We start from the raw sequence: 21,403 nt of genomic DNA, 5'->3' as shown, positions 1-21,403 counted from the left end.
TTCTTTATCTGCCTTGACAACACTATAAATGTATCAGCCCAATAGACATTGGAAAAAAAAAAGATGATCCTTGACGCAGGCCAGTGAGAACTAGAGGTTGGCTTCTTATAGGAGAGCAACGAGGAAGTCAGGTTGAAGGAGGAACTGCCTGGACAGACCACCTGTTTTCTGTCGAATTCTTAACCTGAAGAAACCACCATGAGATTTTGCAGGAGAGAAAATAGGGGAGCCGGTAACCAGATCTATAGCTCCTGACCAGAGTTGATTGATGACATTGTTGGGACTTTATGGGGCCAATAAGTAATGTCTACTCATGAGTCTAGAGCTAACTGAGAACTAAGGGATCAAAGATAGTCAGATGGTGATTAAAATTGTAGCTCTGTTTTTGAAAAAACTGAATTGGAAGATAGACCTTGGATGTCCCAAAATGCTTCCTAATATTATACTTATCTCAGCAGTAAACATACCCATCTTCTTTGGGGCCAAGCTCAACAACGGGGGGCACAGGGTTGGACCCAGGAGCAGAGAGAATGGACACTCCGAGGACAGGTAGTTCAAAGTGTAAAGCACGGGAGGGGCTGAGCCAAGCTTATTCCTTTTACTAAGCCCACCCATGAGAGGAGACCTTCCCACCCCAGGAGTGACTTCTCACATGGAGGTTGGAGAGGGAATGAAGGGGTCAGTAAGAGCCTACGTGGTGGTCCCCTCATGGAAACACAAGACCAGAGGAATGATCTCCTCCCAATACTCTCCAGCTTTATGTGTTCTTCACTGGGGGCTCCCCTTGAAGAGCTAGATAGACAGTTATCAGGATAGTATTGCTGTCAGTATTCACAAGGCCTGCATCCCCTACAATAACCACTGTTTCCTTTGGGTATTTTCCTTGTGACCAGTGTTTGTTAAGCAATTTTGATACCCATCCCCTCAATGACTAAAATGGATTAGAACAGAAACTATTAGTTAAATGAACTCTTGAGGTCCCCAAAAATGTTCATTATTGCTCATTAGAGATTACATAGTGACATGAAATGATAGCATCAAGATAGTCTAATAATTCAATATCAGTAACATAAAAATGCCCCAAATTTAAATAACATGAATCCCCTGTTAATATCAAATTATAAGGGAAAAATTAAAATTCAAAATTAAATATATTTGACCTTATGACTTTCTATCTGAATAAATCAAAGCCCCTGATTATTAACTTAAAGTCCAGATCAAAGATAAATCAAAACAAAATCACAAAACACCAAATCTTCCTCAGTTTGGGCACAGTCTGAGTTCAATCTCAGGCCTGGTAGAGTCATGATCTTTTCAGTAGTTTTAGTCTGGATTGTTTTCCACTGGAATAGATGTCATTCCTTCAGGACATCCAAGGTTGGATAAGTTCACCGCCTTTTAAAGATCTTCTCTTTGTCTTTGGTGTTCTTCAGTTTTGCTACAATATTTCCAGATGTGAATTTCTTTTTATTTATCCCCCCTGAGAATTGTCACGTTCCCCAAATCTAAGCATTTATAGCTTTTATAAATTCTGGAAGATTTTCAGATATGATCTTTTCTAGTTTTGCCTCTGCCCCATTTCTCCTTCTGTAACACTAATTAGATAATTTTAGATCTTCTCACTCTGTCCTCCATGTTTTGTAAACTGTTTTTCATATTTTCTACTTTTTGTTGTTCTGTGTTGCATTCTAGGTAGTCTAGGTAGTTCTTTAGATGTACCTGCACTTATTCAGAAATTGATATTGGTGCAATGTGTGTATATAGTTCTATGGCATTTTACCACATGTGTAGATTTGTGTAACCACTACCAAAATCAAGGTGCAGAATGATTACATCACCACAAATTTATCCCCCATGTTACCCTTTTATAATCATACCCATCATTCCATATCCTCACTCCCCATCTCTATGCCCTCAAAACCACTCTTTCCATATTTATAATCTTCTAATTTCAGGAATGCTATATAAATGGAATCATACATATGTGACCTTTGAAATTGGCTTTTTCCTTTCAGTATATTGCCCTTAAGATCCATCCCAGTTGTTCTGTGTATCAGTAGTTGGTTTCTTTTTACTGGTGACTATTCCATGGTATGAAGGTAGTTGGGTGTATTTTTTTAGTCTCTCTGCCAATCTTATGCCTTTTAATTGGTATATTTAGACCATTTACATTTAAGGGGTGTGGAGCTCCCATGCCCTCTCTGAGTGCACCACCATCCCAGCATCCTGATGTGTTCAAGGACCTGGAAGCTCCTGTTCATTTTCCCACCTATTTTCTCTCTGTTGCTCAGATAGGGAACTTTCTGTTATTCTATCTTCAAGTTCACTGATTTTTTTCTCTATCTTCTCCACTCTGCTGTTGAGCCTATTCATGGAGGTTTTTTTGGTCATGTTGCGCAGCATGTGGGATTTTAGCTTCCTGACCAGGGATCGAACCCATGCCCTCGGCAGTGAGAGCATGGAGTCCTAACCACTGGACTGCCAGGGAATTCCTCATTGAATTTTAAAATTTTGGTTATTGTATTTTTCAGTCTTAAAATTTCCATTTGATTCTTCTTTATATCTTGTATTTCTTTGCTGAGACTTTCTATTTTTTGATTTCTTTCAATTGTGTTTGCAATTGCTTGTGGAAGTATTTTTATAATGGCTACTTTAAAGTCCTCATCAGATAATTCTAACATCTGTGTCATCTCAGCACTGGTGACCTTTCTCACTTAAGTTGAGCTTTCCCTGGTTTTTGGTATGATGAAAGATTTTCAAACGAATCTTGGACATTTGGGGTATTACGAGACTGTGGATCTTATTTAAAATTTCTGTTTGAGCAGGCCTTCTCTGACATGGTGCTGGTGGGAGGAGGGGGGTGCTGCTTTGTTATTGTAAGATGGGAATGGAAATTCAGGTTTCCCACTTGGAGTCTGTTGACCCCCTGAGGAAGAGGGGTACTTCATCACTGCTGGGCAGGACTGGGAGTTCAGGCTCCCCACCAGGCCTTCACTGATAACACCCTGGCTAGGAGGAGTAGGGGTGCCTTGTATTGAGTTTTCAATTTCAACTAATGTATTTTTCATTTATAGTGCCTTGATCTTTACTTATATTTTCTTTACCTTCCTTTATTCCTGTATATTGAATATACTCAGTTTATATTCTGTAGCTGACATTCTCAACATCTGCAACTTTTGAATGTCTGATTCTGCTGTTTATTATTTTCTCTGCCTCTCTCAAAGTGGTTTCCTTCTTCATGTTTTGTGTGTTTCATAATTTTTTATTGTGAACTCATGATCAATGGAACTTTCTTTGAGGGAATTCTTTGAGGAATAGATTGTAAGTACATTTTTCCACGGAAGATTTGCATTTATTTTCATCGGGTCCCTGAAGCCATTACCAACTTGTGAGCACTTTAAAAATTCTTTGCTTGAGGACTATTATTATTATTATTATTATTGTGAGAATTTAGACTTCATTCCCACATGAAGGCCACAGTACCATTCCAGCTTCCCATAGGGGATGTTTTTCTCTCCACCCAAAACCAAGGCTGAAACATGCAAGTTTTCATGCTGTCTCCTTTGAGGTAGTGAGTTTTTGTTTATTTTATCATTTGTTTTGTTTTGATTCAAACTTTCACCAAAGGATTTACCTTTATGAGGGGAATCTCTGATCTCATCTTGCATGGATCTAACTTTTGTCCCTTATGCCATACCTGATCACGTGGCTATTAAAATCCAAGGCTAGAGCTTTTGTCTTTATTGGACAGGTATCCTTAAGTTGGATTCCGGCTTCAACTCGCCTTTCTGGATTTGGGCTTTCACTTCATTTCTGGCCTCTGAGTATTTTCTTAATTTCCTGCCACACTTTTTGAAGAGTCCAAAAAGTTTGACAGAACCACATAATATTATCCCAGAGCTAGATCACTTAATAGAGGCAAATTTATGTTCCCAGAACTCAGCACTTATGAGCCAGGCCCTCATTACTACTTACAAGGATCATAGCAGAGGATGTCAGAGGAAAGGGTGACTGACAGATGGAGTCTTCTTGGTTTCTGCCTCTCTAAGATGTGGTTTGGTATGAACCAGCAGACTTGGCTCTGCTGGCACAGACCTCACAACAGGAGGTTAATAATGATACCAAGATTTTTGTATCTGGTAAACCCACCGCATCCTTTTTCAGGGAGCGACATTTAAAATATTCCCTGCCTACTTGCAGAGTTTAGAAATTTGCAGCAATGACATCCTAGGCTCCAGATTTTATTTGTGGCACCTTTCCTTCCTAGTCAGTGTGTGTGTGTGTGTGTGTGTGTGTGTGTGTGTGTGTGTGTGTGTGTGTGTTGTGTGTATGAGAGAGAGAGAAGGAAGGAAGGAAGGAAGGAAGGAAGGAAGGAAGGAAGGAAGGAAGGAAGAAAGGAAGGAAGGAAGGGAGGGAAGGAGGGAGGGAGGGAGGGGGAAGGAGGGAGAGAGGGAGGGAGGAGGTGGGGGAAGGAGGGGGGAGCGAGGGAGGGAAGGGAGGGAGGGAGGAAGGGAGGAAGGAAGGAATGCAAGTAAGCAAACTCCTGAATTCCATTTCCATCTTGAGTGCCTATTTCTGCTCTGTCTACACTCACTCTCCTGTGAGTGGGCTCTTATTAATCCTGTGCCTCAGGGATTTGCTGCTGCTGTCTCCATCTGCAGAGCTGCTTAGGCCTGTGACTCCTGCCTCCTGAGGAAGCCTCTCCCTCACTCCCATGTTTGTTTCAGCCTGAGGGTCAGTCTCCGTGGATTTCTGAGCTGAAGCTGTTTTGGAATATTGGAAGCTCATCCTGTTGTTCCTGCTCCTGCTTTCCGACCCTCCAGAGATTGTCTGCCCACAGCCTTTGGTTGTTGCAGGCCTTGTGGAGTGGATCATCCTGCTGAATCTTCTGAAGTGTAGGAGGGGCTTCTAGTGTCTTCCTGCCTCTTGTGCTCTTCTCTCAGGAAGGCTCAGTTGAGTTGTTCATGGTTTCATGGCTTAAAAAGTTCTTAAAGTTGTTCTCTTTCCTTCTCTACCCCACATAAGGCTAGTGTTTTTGTTGGACTTTTTTCCTTTTACTTGGTCCTTGTTTTCTGGGCCAGACATTTATTTTTCCAACATAGATTTTTTTCTTATCACAGTGAGGGAAATGAATTCAGTGTTTATGGATCTGCCAAAAGCAACTGTTGTCCAAACAGATCTCGTCAACTCTCACCTCTCTGAGTTGGATCATCTCACTTGAAAAGCATTTTCCAAATAAACCAAAAGTCTAAGCCAGGCCTGGGCTCACACTATTATGTTCTTGCCTGATCCCCTTCAGTACGTCTCATCCTCCGTTCCCTGACCTTGGTGTCCTAGCTCTGTCTGTTCTCGACCTGTCCAACAGGACACAGGCAAACCGCCACATCCACGATAACTGTTTTGCTTTGAAGGACATCTAATAACACCTTAACTATTCTATGCTAATCTTCCTGGCTTCTCCTCTCAAATAGCTCCGAATTGTGTAGAAGCTTTGGTATAGCTCTGCCAGTCTTTACATGGTGGTTCCCTGTTCCCGTTACTGTGTAACAAACCACCACAAATAGTGGCGTAAAACAGTAAAACAACAATCGTCTGATGATACTCAGGATTCTCCGGGCCAGAAATGGGAAAGGACATAGTGGAAACAGCTTGTCTGCTCCACGACGTCTGAGGCCTCGGCTGTGAAGATTCAAAGGCTGGGGGTAGCGAGGTGATGGTGAGAGGCTGCATCATCATATGTCTGGCTCCTGGGCTGGGAGGTCTCAACGTCTAGGACTGCTGACTGGACCCCTACACGTGCCCTTGCTGTGGGGCTTGGTTTCCTCACACAGCGTGGCCTCAGGACATCGTCCACGGTGGGTCAGCTTTCAAACATGAGTGTTCCATCAAACAAGGTAGACACCTCAATGCCTTTTCTGGCCCAACCTCAGATTGTATGGGTTACAAGCAAGTGACAAGATGGAAGGAGAATCAAGCCCTCAGACCCACTTCTGGATAGAAGCATCAAGGTCTCCCTGTGGAATAGGAGATATGGTTGTGGGCATCTTTGGAAAAAAACGATCTGCACAGTCTGCCCTCCGGCTATAGTTCACATCATTTCCACATACAAAATCATTCACTGCTTCCCAAACCCCTACAGTCTCATCCCATGGGACATCAGCTTCACGTTTAGGATCTTGTCATCTTACTCAGGGCCAGGGCAAATGAGGCTCCTCAGGTGCAGCTCCTTAAGTCTTCTCCCCTCCATCCCCACCCTGAAGATCTGTGAACTAGAGAAACAAAGAAAGGGCCTGCATTCCGCATCCCCAGCATATGACAATGGGGCAGATGTGGGACAATTGCTGTATTCCCCAGTTGCTTTTATTTCAGATGGTATCATAGCTTTAAGAGGATGCCTTTTTTGTTAAGACTATTGACTCTCTTTTTAAATTTTTTAAAAATTTATTTTATTGAAGTATAGTTGATTTACAGTATTGTGTTAATTGCTACTCTACAGCAAAGTGATTCAGTTATACATATATTTACATTCTTTTTCATATTGTTTTCCATTATGGTTTATCACAGGATATTGAATATAGTTCCCTGTGCTATACAGTGGGACCTTGTTTATCCATCCTATATATAATAGTTTGCATCTGCTAATCCCCAACTCCCAATCCATCCCTCCCCTCCACCCCTTGGCAACCCTAAGTCTGTTCTAAGAGGATGACTTTTAATAGGTCCCTGCATCTGGTTCCCTCTGGGGGTGGTGAGGTGCATTCCTAGATGCCAGTCAGTCATCTGAAATCTTGCTTCCTGTCTCTGAAAGATATCTTTCGTTCCCAGTTCCCAGTCTGATCTAATCTAATCCCCTCTTTAAGTATATTTAGATAGATGTGCATCTCCTTTTCTTTTCTGCATTTGTCTAGCCTGAAGAAAACTCTCTCTTCCTGTGGTGCAATGTCCTTGTTTTTGAGAGCAAACTACTCTCTCTCTCACTTTCTTTGCACAGTAAGACTGAAGCACATAGTAAAAAAACAGTCTTACAAACTCATGCTCTCAAAGGCCTATTAAAACATCTATAACAACAGCCATTCTTCTGTAGGCAATAAGCTGCTTTGATTTGCCAAGGTCAAAATCCTGCCTGGCTCACACTTACTTGGAGACCTAAAACTTAACAGCGCCTGCCCTGGCCTCACCAGAAGCCTCAGTCTCCATGTGTTAGTTTGGCCTCTAGATTCTCACCTTTACCCTTCTCAAGGTTCCTGCCAACTCACAAGTATGTTAGGGCTTTAGGGACTAATTAAGAATACCCCTTTCTTACTCTCCTAGGTTTGGAAGCAATTGATAGGTAAGAGACAGATGATAGTTGAACATAACACCAACTTTATTATAGATATGACATATTACAGGATATGGCTTAGATGTGTAGCGGCAAAGAGCTTTTTAATAGTTCATCCCAGAATTAAACTCACCTGCCCAGTTCCAGACCTCCCTCCACGGGACAGATCCTGCTGGTTAGTTTCCCTCATGTCTAGGATTGCAGGTCTCTGAGGGAAGGCAAATCTGAAAAAGACAGGCCAGAAGAGGTTATCTGGGTATGCGCCACTCTTTCTCCCATGCTTACTAACCCAGGCAGTTATCCTGCCTCTGGGAAAAGGCGGGCAAGTGACAGGAAGTGGGCAGGAATGTTACTTCCGGGGAGGTGCCCTTGTGGGGAATGTGAAGCTTGGGGAATAGAGGGTCTCCTTAAAACAAACAAAAAACTGTCATCTGGAAGGATCCAACCTGTAGACCATCTGTCGGTGACCTACTTACCTTGATGGGAAGAAGCATATTTGGTAAGGAAGTTCTGAGACAGGTCCAACCTGAAGTCACCAGATACCTATGTCTTGATCCCTCCTTCACCCATTCCCACACTATCAGCAGACTTGGAGCTAAGTGCCCCACTCAAAGGTGCTTAATAAATAGCAAAGACCCAACGCAGGAACACACACATATACTACAGAGAAAAAGTGAGAAAGGAACCAGCAAAAAGGCAGATGAAAAATACATGGAAGAATAATAACCCAGGTGACAGAAGTTGTTTTCAGCTAAAACAATGAATATGAACTATGAACTGTCAGAACTCGGGGAAAAATGGAAGATAAAAAAATATTACAGAATGAAAAACCATTTTGGAAGCAGTGAGACGTAGAATAAGCACTATAGAAAGCAATAGATGATGTGGAAGGCAAGCTTGAGAAACTGACCAAGGAATTTAAAGCAATTAGGAGGAAGATAATAGATACGAACAACAAACAATAGAGGTACTTCATGTACATACTAAGTGTTTCCTGAGGTAGAAAGCAGACAGATGTATCAGAAAAAAATATTCAAAGATATAATAGAAGAATTTATTCTGAAATATTCTAAAGGAAGATAAGAAAATCTGCAAAACAAAATGGAAAATTGATATGGAGCAATCAATATATCCATTCTGTGAAAGTTTCTGAATATCAGGCAAAAGAAAGAATCCCATAGGCATCCAGGCAGAAAACAGACTCATCTACAAGGAGCAAATGTCAGGCTGGATTCAGATTTCTTTACAACATGCAGTGCCAGGATACAGTGAATCAATGTCTACATAGTCCTGAGAGATAAAGTAAAACATGAACCTAAGAATTGTATACCCATCTAAGTTTTGTTCATTTATAAAGGCAACATAAAGACCATATATATATATATATATTTTTTTATATTTATATATATTTATATATATTTATATCTCCATCCCAAGAACACTTGAAAAAAACCACTAAATGATCTGGTCAACCAAAATACGAATGAAGATGAGTTCAGAAATTCAAAAGCCATGGTATGAAAAGACTCTTAGTAAGCATTAAGCCAATTGAAATATAAAACTAAAGCTAATACAATGGAGCAAATATAATCTTTTTAACAGAAGGTGCTGGAAGAACTGGACCATCACATGCAAAAATAAATAAATCTAGACACAGACCTTATACCCTTCACTGAAATTAATCTCAAAGTGCATCAGAGACCTAAATGTAAATTGCATAACTATAAAACTCCTAGAAGATAACATAGGAGAAAACCTAGATGACCTGATGTATGGTGATGATTTTTTAGATACAACACCAAAGACACATTCCATGAAAGAATTGATAAGCTAGACTTCATTAAAATAAAAATCTCTGCTGTGCAAAAGACAAGAGAATGAGAAGACAGGTCACAGACTGGAAAAAAATATTTGCAGAAGTCACAGCTGATAAATGACTGTTAGATAAAATACACAAAGAACTTTGAAAGCTCAACAATAAGAAAACAACTAATCATATTAAAAATAAGTCAAAGACCATAACACACATCATCAAAGAAGATAAACACACGGCAAATAAGCATGCTTCACATGTACACCAATTAGAATCTCTAAACTATGGAACACTGACAACACCAAATGCTGTTGAAGATGTAGAGCAACATGAGCTGTGAAACATTGCTGATGGGAATGCAAAATGATTACAGCCACTGTGTGAAACAGTTTGGAAGTTTTTAACAAAACTAAACTTACTCTTAACCATACGATTCAGCAATCATCCTCCTTAGTATTTACCCAAAGGAGTTGAAAATTTATGTCCACACAAAAACCTACACATGGATGTTTATAGCAGCTTTACTCATAGTTACCAATACTTAAAAGCAACTATGATGTTCTTCAGTAGATGAATGGATTCATGAACTGTACCTCCAGACAATGGAATATTATTCAGTACTGAAAAGAAATGAGCTATTAAGCCATGAAAAGACATAGAAGAACCTTAAATGTATATAACTAAGTGAAAGAAGTCAATCTGAAAAGGCAACATACACTGTGATTCCAATTATATAACATTCTGGAAAAGGCAAAACTGTGGATATAATAAAAATATCAGTGGTTCCCAAGGGTTGGTATTGGGGGAGAGTGATGATTAGGCAGAGCACAGAGGATTTTTAGGGCAGTGAAAATACTCTGTTTGATATAATGGTGGATAAATGTCATTAAACATTTGTCCAAAACCATAGAATGTTCAATACTAAAGGTGAACCATAATGTAAAATATGGACTTCGGGTAATTATGATGTGTCAATGTAGATTCGTTACTTGTAACAAATGTACCACTCCAGCACAGGATTTTGATAATTGGAGAGTCTATTATCTCCAATAATAGGTTGGGGCTGGTGATATGTGGGAAATCTCTGTACCTTCTGTTCAATTTTTTTGTGAATCTAAGACTGCTCTATGAAAATTGTTTTAATTTAAAAAAACCCAAAATTTATCACCTAATAAAAAAAAACTAAAGCTAAATCACTTTCAGAATTCTATGTACAGAATAGAATGTAAATTCTTTAGATACTAATGAGACTACCATCAGAAAAAATTATTAAAATGAAATTTTCCCCCCCAAAATTTTACAGAACTTATGGGCTAGCAATGTTAGAAGCCTAGGGAAATGGAACTCTCATACCTTTTTTTTTTTTTTTAATAAAAGGAAAAAATAAAATTGTCTTTATTTGCAGATGGTATGATTGTCTACCTAGAAAATACTGGGAAATCTATGAAAAAAGTATAAGATCTAATAAGTGAATTTAGCAAGGTCAGAGGATAGCAGGTTAATATAAAAGAATCAATTACATTTTTATACACTAGCAACAAACAATCAGAAATTAAAACAAAAACAATCTCATGAATTTTTGACAGAAGTATAAATTTGTACAATATTTTTGGGTGGCATTTGGCAGTGGCTATAAACAGTTTTAAATGCCCATACTTTTTGACTCAGTATTTCTAGGAATTTATGCTCCAAAAATGAGCAATGAAAAATGTACAAGGATTTTTACTACAGAGTGTTTACATAAACAATCACAATAATGACCACAATGATGATGAAATACAAGTGGATAAAAAAGAAAACTAAAATCCATCAGTGGATATGAGGGTTGCTTAAATAAACTACGTACATCTCTACTATGAAATAGCATAAGCAGGTAGAAAGAATGAGGTAATCATATGAGAACTTTCCAGAATAATGATATAATAAAATTATGTGATGAACTCTAGAGGATCAGCATTTGAGATTTTTTTTCATGAAACTGTTGCCATTGTCCACATGATACACTTGGTGGCAGAGTCAATATTTAAAGTCAAGTCTGCTCATTTCTGAAGTTCGTAATGTCATTTAACTCTTCCTAGCTGGAAAAACTTGAATAAGTTATTGACTTTTCCAACCTCAGTTTTCTCAGGATAGATAATGTCAGAAAAGACACTGGGACGTGTCTGAAGGGCACCCGTGAAGTTCTAGCTGCCATCATGCCTCCGATGTCCCAGCTCCATTTCGTTATATGACTCCACTGAAAATGGAAGGCACCATCTACAGGGCAGGATGAGCTGCAGACACTTGTTCATAATGTTTCACATAATTTCCTCTGCAGAAAAGAACTTAGTTTGTTCTGAGTGCTTTGCTTACCTCACATTTTAAAAAGTAAAGCCATCTTTGCCATCTATATGACATTCTGGAAAATGCAAATACATGGAGACAGAAAAAAGATGACTGGATACCAGGGGTTAGGGAGGAGGGAGGGCTGAATAGGTGTTGTGCAGAGGATTGTTAGGGCAGTGAAACTAGTCTTGTGATACTTTAATGGTGGATACCTGTCATTGTACATTTGTCCAAATCCATAGAACATACAAGACCAAGAGTGAACCCCAATGTAAATTATGGACTCTGGGTTACAATGATCTGTCAATGTAGTTTTATCAGTTACAACTAGTGTACAATGCTGGTGCTGGATGTTGATAATGGGGGATGTGTATGCGAGAAGGTTATATGGAAGCACTGTACTTTGTGATCAGTTTTGCTGTGAACCTAAAACTGTTTCAAAAAATAAAGTCTACTTAAAAAAAAAAGTTTAGCCATGCATTGGATACTCAAATTCCTCCAGAGATCAGGCAGCTAATACAAAGAGTAAAAGCAGGTCAGCCTTAAGAAACATTTTTGTACTGCATGGCTTTCTTTTCTTTCATGCTTCCCTTTTTGATAGACATGGCTCCAAGAAACATCTCACTTTCCTCGTGCCTCTCTGATTTCAGGTCTTACCCCTCTCCCCTTGCTTACTAAGTTCTAGCCATCCCAGCCATTTTTTACTCCACGAAACATCCCACTCATTTCTCTGCTGTAGGGATTTTGCACTTGTGGGCATTGCCTGGAATGCTCTTCCCAGTTCTACTCAGGGCTGGCTTCTGCTGCCACTTAGGTTTCAGCTTAATTTTCATCTCTTTGGAGAGGGCTTCCATGACCATCCCATCTAAAGTAGTTCCACAGCCATTCCATAGTACAAAACTGTTTGAAGCCCACTGGAGTAGACAATTTATTTTCAAAATAGCCTTTATCACTACCTGACAACTCCCTTCCTCCCTCCCGCCCTCCCTTCTCTTCTTCCTTCCATTTTTTTCTCTCTCCCTCCCTCCCTCCTTCTTTTATTCTTTTGTTCATTCTTTCTTTTAATTTCCTGTTATCTCCTCTAGAATGTAGGATCTACAAGAGCAGGGTCCTTGTCTCTTATTCTCAGCTATATCCTTTCTTAGACCAGTGCCTAGAATATGGCAAATGTTCACTAAATATCTGTTGACTGACCAATGGCTCTCACTCTCCTGATTGATCAGTGGCTTCCTATTTCCCTAAGATTGAGTCCCAAATCCTTTACCTGGCTTAGGAGACTTTCAATAATCAGTCCTTTGCCACCCAAAGCCTCATCTCCTTCCACTCTACCACCCCAAAGTCCATTCTCCAGGCCTTGGCTCATGCCATTCCTCCCTCCTTCTGGAGCCCTCTGTGCATTGGGGATATGGCAACCAGTGGGACAGACATGGTCTCTACCTCCCACATGGACAGTAACACCCAATTACCACAGCATAGACACAGAGGAGTGGGGAGCCTAGGACTGAGTGCTGGGATGCTGCACTATTTAGAGATTTAGAGAAGAGATGGAGGAACTATCAACGAGATATAAGGGAAACCAAGAGGGTACATTGTTCAGTGGTCAAATGGAGAGTGTCCAAGAAGGAAAGCAAGGTCTTTAGCAACAAATGTTGCTGAGAATTCCAGCAAGATGAGGATAGAAAACCAATGGATTCAAGAATTAGGAGGCCATGAGTAACTTTGACAAAGCCTTTCCAGTGGCTTTGGTGGAGATGGAGATGGGATTGGAGTCAGTGGCAGAGAGAATGGAATTTGAGGAAATAAAGACTGTCACAATTTTTCAAGTTTTTCCTCTGGAGGGGGGACGAGAATGAAGCAGAAATAATTTTTCCAGCACTGGGGAAGAATCGAAGTGAGGAAAGGTCATATTTATTTTGCCATTTTATTTTGTTAAGGCTTAAATTTATATTTCTCATGTGTCTTGAATGTGGAGAAGGGGAGAAACCATTCTTAGCACTTTATAATAGGCATGGGTTCTTGGCCAACTATTGACCAGAAGTATCTGCTTGCAAGTGACAAAAATCCAACTTATACTTGCTTGAGCAAAGAGGGAAAATGTATTGGTTCACATAGTCAAGTTGGAACCAGAGACTTGAATTCCATTAGTGATTCATTTCTTTCTGTTTCCTTTCCTACTGCAGATCGAAGGGTATTGGAAAGGAAGCAGCGGGAAACATAATTACCAGGGGCTCTGAGTCACACCCTCACTGCTTAGTAACCAGACAAGGAATGGAAACCCTTTCTTTACCAGATCCATTCTGAAAATTCCAAGAGAAGAACTCTGACCCATCTTGGATTAAGTGCCCATCCCTTGAGTCAAGCACTGTGACTAAGGGATGAGGAACTATGATTGGCTCAGCCTCCATTACATGCCCATGTCTGTGTCAAAGAGGACAGGGTATCTCATGAGAAGGAAGCAGGGAGGGAGTTCCAGACAACCTAAAACCTTAGCTGACCTATTTCAATTGCTGGTTGTTACAAATATAGTACTTGCTTTCTAGAACTCATGTTGATTATGGATCCATGGCTTCACAATTACAATAACAATGCCTTTTATTTGTCTATGTATTTGTACCTTCATTATCTTATTTGATGTTTAGAACATCAAATATGCATTACGTAGTATGAAGTTCTTATTTCCACTTACAGATTAGGAAACTAAAGCTCAGAAATTTAGTGACTGGTTTAAGTTGTACAATAATTTAGTGTTGGAGGCTGAGAATCTTAGTTTCCCTCTAGACTTTATTTCAATACTCGACACAACCTCTCATTTTGCAATGGTAATAAAGTTATGTCTCCCAGTCCAGTTACTCCAATTCTCTCTATTCTTCTACCATGTAATAACAGAAGACAAGGTCGTGATGGATGAAGAAGGATAGCAAGGATAGCTGAGAAGTTTGAAGTTGTATATTCATAAAATATTTTATTTTAAATATTTTAATATTCATAAAATATTTCACTAATCAATATTTTACATTCATAATACATTAATCAATAGTTAATTAGTCCTAAGCTAATTAGATTATTTGAACAAAGGGGGAATAGATGATCTTATAAAACCTAGGGTAATAGAAATAACTGTGAAGGGGATTCTACAATGTTACTTACTAGAAGTCAACAAGTCTGGGAATGATGATGGCCAGAAGTTAAGGAAAGGAGCCACTATTTGTTGATTATCTACTCAAGGTGCCATGCAGGGCCCTCCACTATGCTATCCTTTTTGATTCCCATCACCATTGTGTGAAAGAGTGATGTCTCTATCTCCAGATTATAGATGAGAACATAGACCACGGTGTAGTGTAAACATAGCTTTTAAATACACTGGGAAACCAAAAATTCTGTGTGACTCACTTTATTGTAATATTCGCTTCATTGGGCTTCATTGGGGTCGTCTGGAACCGAACCCACAATATCTCTGTAGTCTTCCTGTACTTATTTTATGGGGCTGTTGTGAGGATGAAATGAGATAATGACTATAAAGTACTCAGCACAAGGGCTAGGCAGAGAGTCAGAGCTCAATAACCAAAAGCTCCTGATCCTGGGCAGATATCTGGAGAAAACCATAATTCAAAAAGATACACGCACCCCAATGTTCATTGCAGCACTATTTACAACAGCCAAGACATGGAAGCAACCTAAATGTCCATCAACAGAGGAATGGATAAAGAAGATGTGGTGCATATATACAATGGAATATCACTCAGCCATAAAGAAGAACGAAATAATGCCATTTGCAGCAACATGGATGGACCTAGAGATTGGCATACTGAGTGAAGTAAGTCAGACAGAGAAAGAGAAATATCATATGATATTGCTTATATGTGGAATTAAAAAAAATGGTACAAATGAACTTTACAAAACAGAAATAGAGTTACAAATGTAGAAAACAAACTTATAGTTATCAGGGGGTTGGGGGGGAGGGATAAACTGGGAGATTGGAATTGACATATACACACTACTATATATAAAATAGATAACTAATAAGGACCCTACTGTATAGCACAGGGAACTCTACTTAATACTCTTTAATGGCCTATATGGGAAAAGAATCTAAAAAAAAAAGAGTGGATATATGTATATGTATAACTGATTCACTTGCTATGCTCCTGACACTAACACAACATTGTAAATCAACTATACTCCAATAAAAATTAAAAAAAAAAAAGCTACCGAAACCTCATAATTCATAGTAACTATAAGATGCAGTCTAAATTTTTGACAATTAACTTAGATTATATATGTATAACCTATATACATATAGATGTGTATGTATACATACACACACACACAAACTATATGTATATTTACACACAACTATATATATATGTACACCCAGCGATATGTATGTATATACATATACACACAGCTATATATATCAGAACATTTTCCTTAAGTGCTTTTGGTTGACATCCTTAGTCTTTAGACTTTCTTGAAGTCAGGAACTAGGCCCTGGGCAGGGCACTACGCTTCCTCAGCCGCTGGCTTTCTAGTTCCACTGACTGCCCTCCCAGGGCAATGACATAATTCTTCTTATATGCCTTTGGTTAGGAGAAGGACTGGGAAACAGGCACAAGTGATATATTTCTGCTGCTCTCAGGTTTTTCTTGCAGTTGTGAATGACAGAGAAATGCAATCAGCGGGGACTGTGTTAGCGCTGTCAAGTGATCTCCAAAAGGCCTTTCTCTCTTATTTTGACTGCTTGGCTTTCTGTCATAGGTTACATGTCTCAGGGGTTTCGTAGTCTGCAGTACTGGGGCATAGCTTCTTCTTGTATTAGAGTGTGTCGTCTGTGGCTCAATAGCAATTTTGTTACACATGCTGTATTACTAATATTAATACTAATACTAATCATGTGGCCCTCTGGACCACTTCGTTCTTCCCTTCTCTTGCCCACTCTCTTCTTCATCCCACACCTTCTTTTTCTTCCTGTCTGCTTTTTTTTTTTTTTTTTAAATAAGCAGTTAACATTTATTGAGTGCTTACTATTATAATCTGTTACAATAGCACTGTTATAATCACTTTTCACCTATTAACCCCTTCAATCCTCACAACCTTATGAGAGGGCACTATTATGATCCTCATTTTACAGTAGTGAAAACAGGCCCAGACAATTAAGGAACTTGTGCAAGACCATTCAGCCTCAAAACTTTCATCAGCCTATATCTCTTTACTGCTTTTTAGTTTTTGGTCATTTTAATACTAATTTTTGAAGAAGACTTTATTTATTGATTTACTTTTGAAATAATGGTGGTGTGTGTTTTTTTTAAATTTTATTTTTGGCCGCGCCGTGGGGCATGTGGGATCTTAGATCCCTGACCAGTGCTCAAACCTGTGTCCCCTGCATTGGTAGCACGGAGTCTTAACCACTGGACCTCCAGGGAAGTCCCTAGAGAAGACTTTAAATGATCAATTTCCTCAAGTTCTCACTGTAGGGATATTTTCCTGGAGGTGGGAAGGGAACGCATCATAGGTTCCCAGAATTTCGAGGATCATCTGGTATAAGGTGGAACCCTCAGATCCAAGAAGTTTTTGCATGCTTGTTAAGGACCCTCGGGGACCATTAAAAGACAAGATCATGCTTTACAAGGCTAAGGCAATGAATGGGACTAGAATTAGAATGTTCCCTGAACGGATTCTGTGTCTATTTTGGAGTGAGACATTTTTATTCATCTCCAAGCCAAAAGCAGATGTGTTTTTTTAGTAATGGTTAAAGTTCAGGGGTTGGGGATGGGGGAGGGAGAAGAGAGATCATCAGACTTCACCCTCAGATCTTTTTTGGAATGAGACAAGAGTATAAAACTAAAACAAACCAATAAAGAAACCTGCAAGGTTCCCCCACCCCGCTCCCTGAACTGACCAAGAGCAAACACTCATCTTCAAAGACCCGGATCCTTGGTTTTTCCCCGAGTCCTGGGGACAGTCCTTTTCTGGGTAACATTTACTTGGAACACAGCCTGTTGTCAACAGAAAGGCTCTATTTGGAATAAGCCTTCACGTAGGTCAGTCACCGAACTCTATCAGGTCATGCTGGGAGGGACCCATGGGGGTGAGGAGAATATTCTCTCCAATGGAGAACGGAGACAAGTACACAGAGAAGTCCAGCCTTGTCCTCTTTGGTGGCCAAGGGACCTGCACCTATGACAGAGAAACTGCATTTCTGAGAGCTGGGAGGGGGTGCCAGGCTCCCGGAAGTGTGGTCTGAGCTCTCCCCCAGGGCTGCCTGCAGTTCACCTCTGGAAGGCGACCTTGTGAGCCAAGTTCCTAAAGGCGGCCAGGGATGATGCTGGGCCATGAGGGGGTGACGGAAGCGAGAGTGTGCCCTTTATGAAGGCTGTGAGCAAGAAAAGAGGATAAAATAGCTATACCACGTGTGGTGGTGGAGTGGGAGCGCCAAGTGAGCAATCAGCTCAAACTTCGCAAAATGCAAGGCAGGAAGCACCCGGAAGGGCAGGGTGGGACGGGTCGGTGCTCCCAGCTTATTAGGGAATCTGTAATGAATCGGGCGTCTGGGCACGTACGCGAAGGTGTTCACGTCCACCACTGCGAACACACCCCGCAGCAGTCAAGGTCCTTATCACTAAAAGACAACAGTCACGGCCCGGATGGACTGGAGAAAAGGGGTCGTCGGGTGAACACCGCTTGTGTTTAGGGGGTGTCTGTGACGAGGGCCATCCAGGCACGCCCCCTCTTTTCGGCAGCTCCCCTCTCTGCCCACTTCCGTCCTTAGAAGGACAGACACTGGCCCGTGGCCACGTGCCAAGGGAGGCCGAGCCGCGAGGGAGGGGCAGGGGTCGGGGAGGCGGCGAAAGGTCCCTTAGATACGGCCGCCCGGCCCTTCCTTTAGACTCTGGACGTGCGGGGACCGGGGCCGCTCGGCCTCCGCCTCCGCCTTATAAGAAGCCCGGGCGCCGGCGGGCAGGGCGGCCCGGGAGGCGGGGACCAGGCCACGGCAGAGTCCAGGGCGCCGCGCCCCACCTGTGGCGGCGGGACGATCGGCCGGGCGGGGATGGGCCGCTACTCGGGCAAGACGTGCCGGCTGCTGTTCATGCTCGTGCTCACCGTCGCCTTCTTCGTGGCCGAGCTGGTGTCGGGCTACCTGGGCAACTCCATCGCGCTGCTGTCCGACTCCTTCAACATGCTGTCGGACCTGATCTCGCTGTGCGTGGGGCTGAGCGCCGGCTACATCGCCCGGCGCCCCCGCGGGGGCCTGAGCGCCACCTACGGCTACGCCCGCGCCGAGGTGGTGGGCGCGCTCAGCAACGCCGTCTTCCTTACCGCGCTCTGCTTCACCATCTTCGTGGAGGCCGTGCTGCGCCTGGCCCGGCCCGAGCGCATCGATGACCCCGAGCTGGTGCTCATCGTGGGCGCCCTGGGGCTGGCCGTCAACGTGGTCGGGCTGCTCATCTTCCAGGACTGCGCCGCCTGGTTCGCCTGCTGCGGCCGCCGCCGCCGCCAACAGCAGCGGCATCAGCAGCCGGCGGCCGGGGGCGGCCCTCGCGGCGTCTTCCCGGGTCCCCAAGGCGCCGAGGGCCGCTGGCACGCCGCCGCCCTGCCAGCCCCCGGCCGCGACTCGGCCGTGACCCTCCGGGTGGCCTCGGTGGACGAGAAGGGGGCGACCGTGTTCTCCAACGTAGCAGGTGCCTTTCGGTTGCATCTTCTGGACCGCGTTGCCCTTCCCTTCCCCCGCGCGCCCGGTCCCTTCCTCCTCGCCCCACGCCCTCTTTTTACCTGTCTGCTTTAAAAAAAACAAAACAAAAAAACAAAAAAAACCCACAACTATTTCCTCTGCCGGCCGGCTTTAAGTCTGTGCCGCTAACTGAACGTATTCCCCCGTTTCTTTTCTTTTTCCTCCTGGGTCCTCGGGCCCCCTTTGCTTCTTTTCCCCTCCCCCTATTCTCTTTGTATAGGAGTATTGATCCTCTTGGAAATCAGTTATTATTATTGGGCAACAGATAGCACTCCCCACCCCTCCCTCCTCCATTGGATACTATCTGCACTTTGTTTTTCTCCCTCCCCCTTTGCCCATCCTTCCGTCCCCCTGGGAGTTATGGGTTTGGGGTTGGGGGTGGATGGATTCCCACTGCCTCTTTGTTTGTTTGTTTGTTTGTTTGAACTTGAATGAAAGTGTGAAGGAAGTCCAAAGGTGAATCACAAGGCTGATTTAAAGGCCAAAATGTGCTACTCTGCTGTGTGTTTGGAGAGGTGGTGGTGGTGGTGGTGGGGGAGCTGATGAGGTAGTGGGCTTTGAAAATAACAAAACGCTTTTTTGAATGCATTGGTTCTTTTTGTTTGTAGAACTTATACACAACACAAGGTTTCTTCTTTGAATGCAGGTGATTCCCTGACTACGCAGAATGAACCAGAAGAGACTATGAAAAAGGAGAAGAAGTCCGAAGCCCTGAATATCAGAGGTAGGATTGACTTGGGGTCAAGCTGAAATCCTTTTCAGTGTTACACATATGGACTGGGCTGGACTCTTCATTTCTGTTTGCCTTTTCATAGGTGTGTTAGAAAGTAGGCTGGTTACATGCAGAGACTATTACCTAGGTCTCTTGCCCAATCACGGCATCGATTCTGGGGGAGACAGAGTTGCTAATGATTTATCCTTGCTCCACTTAGGCCCATGCTCACGCTGCCTGCTCCAGAGCCTCACGGATCCCTGGCATACTACCGCTTGATTTTGCCCGCCCGTGGATATTGCTAACATAAAATGCAGCCTGTTTGAATTGGATATCATTTTGATAAAGGTTGGAAGAGCGTAGGTGGGATCTATCCAAGGTTATGCCCCAAGTGACCTTGCTGACTGACCCGCATTGCCTCACTTATTTTGGCCAGAAAACTGCTCCTGAGATGGTCTGTTGGTTCAGTTGAGTCTCCACCTCAAGGTCCAAAGAGGGGGGTTCTGGGGAGACAGAGGAAGGCACATCCCTTGCATCCCTCCTACCATACGCTCAAGGTCACAAACCCAGGGCAAAGTTTAGCCCTGGGAGTTCAAAAGTGGGTTTCTCACCAGACACCAACATGGTACACGACATCTCCCCTTTCCAACTTCTTGGGCACAGATTTTGCTTCAGAGTGATTCAAGAAAGCCCAATTCCCAATCTGATGGAGAATTTCAACAGAAGTTATGCAGCCCTTTACCTTTAGATGGTGTGAGGAAGCCTGAAGTGGGGCTTAGAGGTAAACAATACAAAGAAAAACAAATAATGCAGGAAACGCCTTCATTGCTGAGAGTCTCACATCTGTTTTACAAAGTGATACCCAGAATGAATCTGGAGGGAAAATCAGAAAAGAACAACAGCAGCACATGAGCTCCTAAAAATTTCTAAATGAATTAGTTAAAAAAATTTAACTGCAACAGGGGAATTCCTAAAAACCATGGTGGTGAATCTTTTTGGAAAGAGCATCTGTGATGAAAACTCATAATCCTTTAGTTTATCCTTTTATTTAGGTTCAGTTTAAATATAAATATATATATATATAGAATATATATATTATTACTATGTATTACATATATAATATATATTAATAACATATATATTCTATATATATATATTTAATGGGTTTTTAAGATGGAGTTCACCATCATAGCACTTTACCTTTTCAAAGCACATTCTGTTTTTTATTCTTTCTTTAATTGAGATATTATTGGCATATAACACTAGTTTCAGGTGTACAACATAATGATTCGATCTTTGTATGTATTGTGAAATGATCACCACAGTATAAATATAAATACGTGAATAACAGTGTCTGGTTAACATCCATCATTATGCACAGTAACAATTTATTTTTTCTCATAATGAGAACTTTTAAGATCTATTCTCTTGGCAACTTTCAAATATATGGTACAGTATTATTATTTTTACCTTATTTTATTTATTATTATTTTTTAACACACATTT

The 21,403-nt window shown here is 41.8% G+C and overlaps 1 protein-coding gene across 3 annotated transcripts in view; it reads left to right on the top strand.

The window, feature by feature from the left end:
• SLC30A10 (solute carrier family 30 member 10) overlaps positions 1–21,403 on the top strand; it is a 57,950-nt gene that overhangs the window by 17,820 nt on the left and 18,727 nt on the right. Inside the window, exons 1-2 of one of the 3 annotated variants that reach the window (XM_082395012.1) lie at positions 18,415–19,135; positions 19,832–19,909. In XM_082395012.1, coding sequence (XP_082251138.1) covers positions 18,505–19,135; positions 19,832–19,909 — 709 coding nt within the window. In that variant the 5' untranslated portion in view covers positions 18,415–18,504. Of the gene's footprint in view, positions 1–18,414; positions 19,136–19,245; positions 19,642–19,831; positions 19,910–21,403 lie in introns of those variants that run through there. The other 2 variants (XM_082395013.1, XM_082395014.1) reach the window with 2 other exon arrangements.

This window comes from Balaenoptera borealis (genome assembly GCF_965194805.1).
Source record: "Balaenoptera borealis genome assembly, chromosome: 1".
Classification (NCBI taxonomy): Eukaryota; Metazoa; Chordata; class Mammalia; order Artiodactyla; family Balaenopteridae; genus Balaenoptera; species Balaenoptera borealis.
The sequence above is the reverse complement of the archived record's forward strand: the minus strand, read 5'-3'. Positions and strand labels throughout refer to the sequence as shown.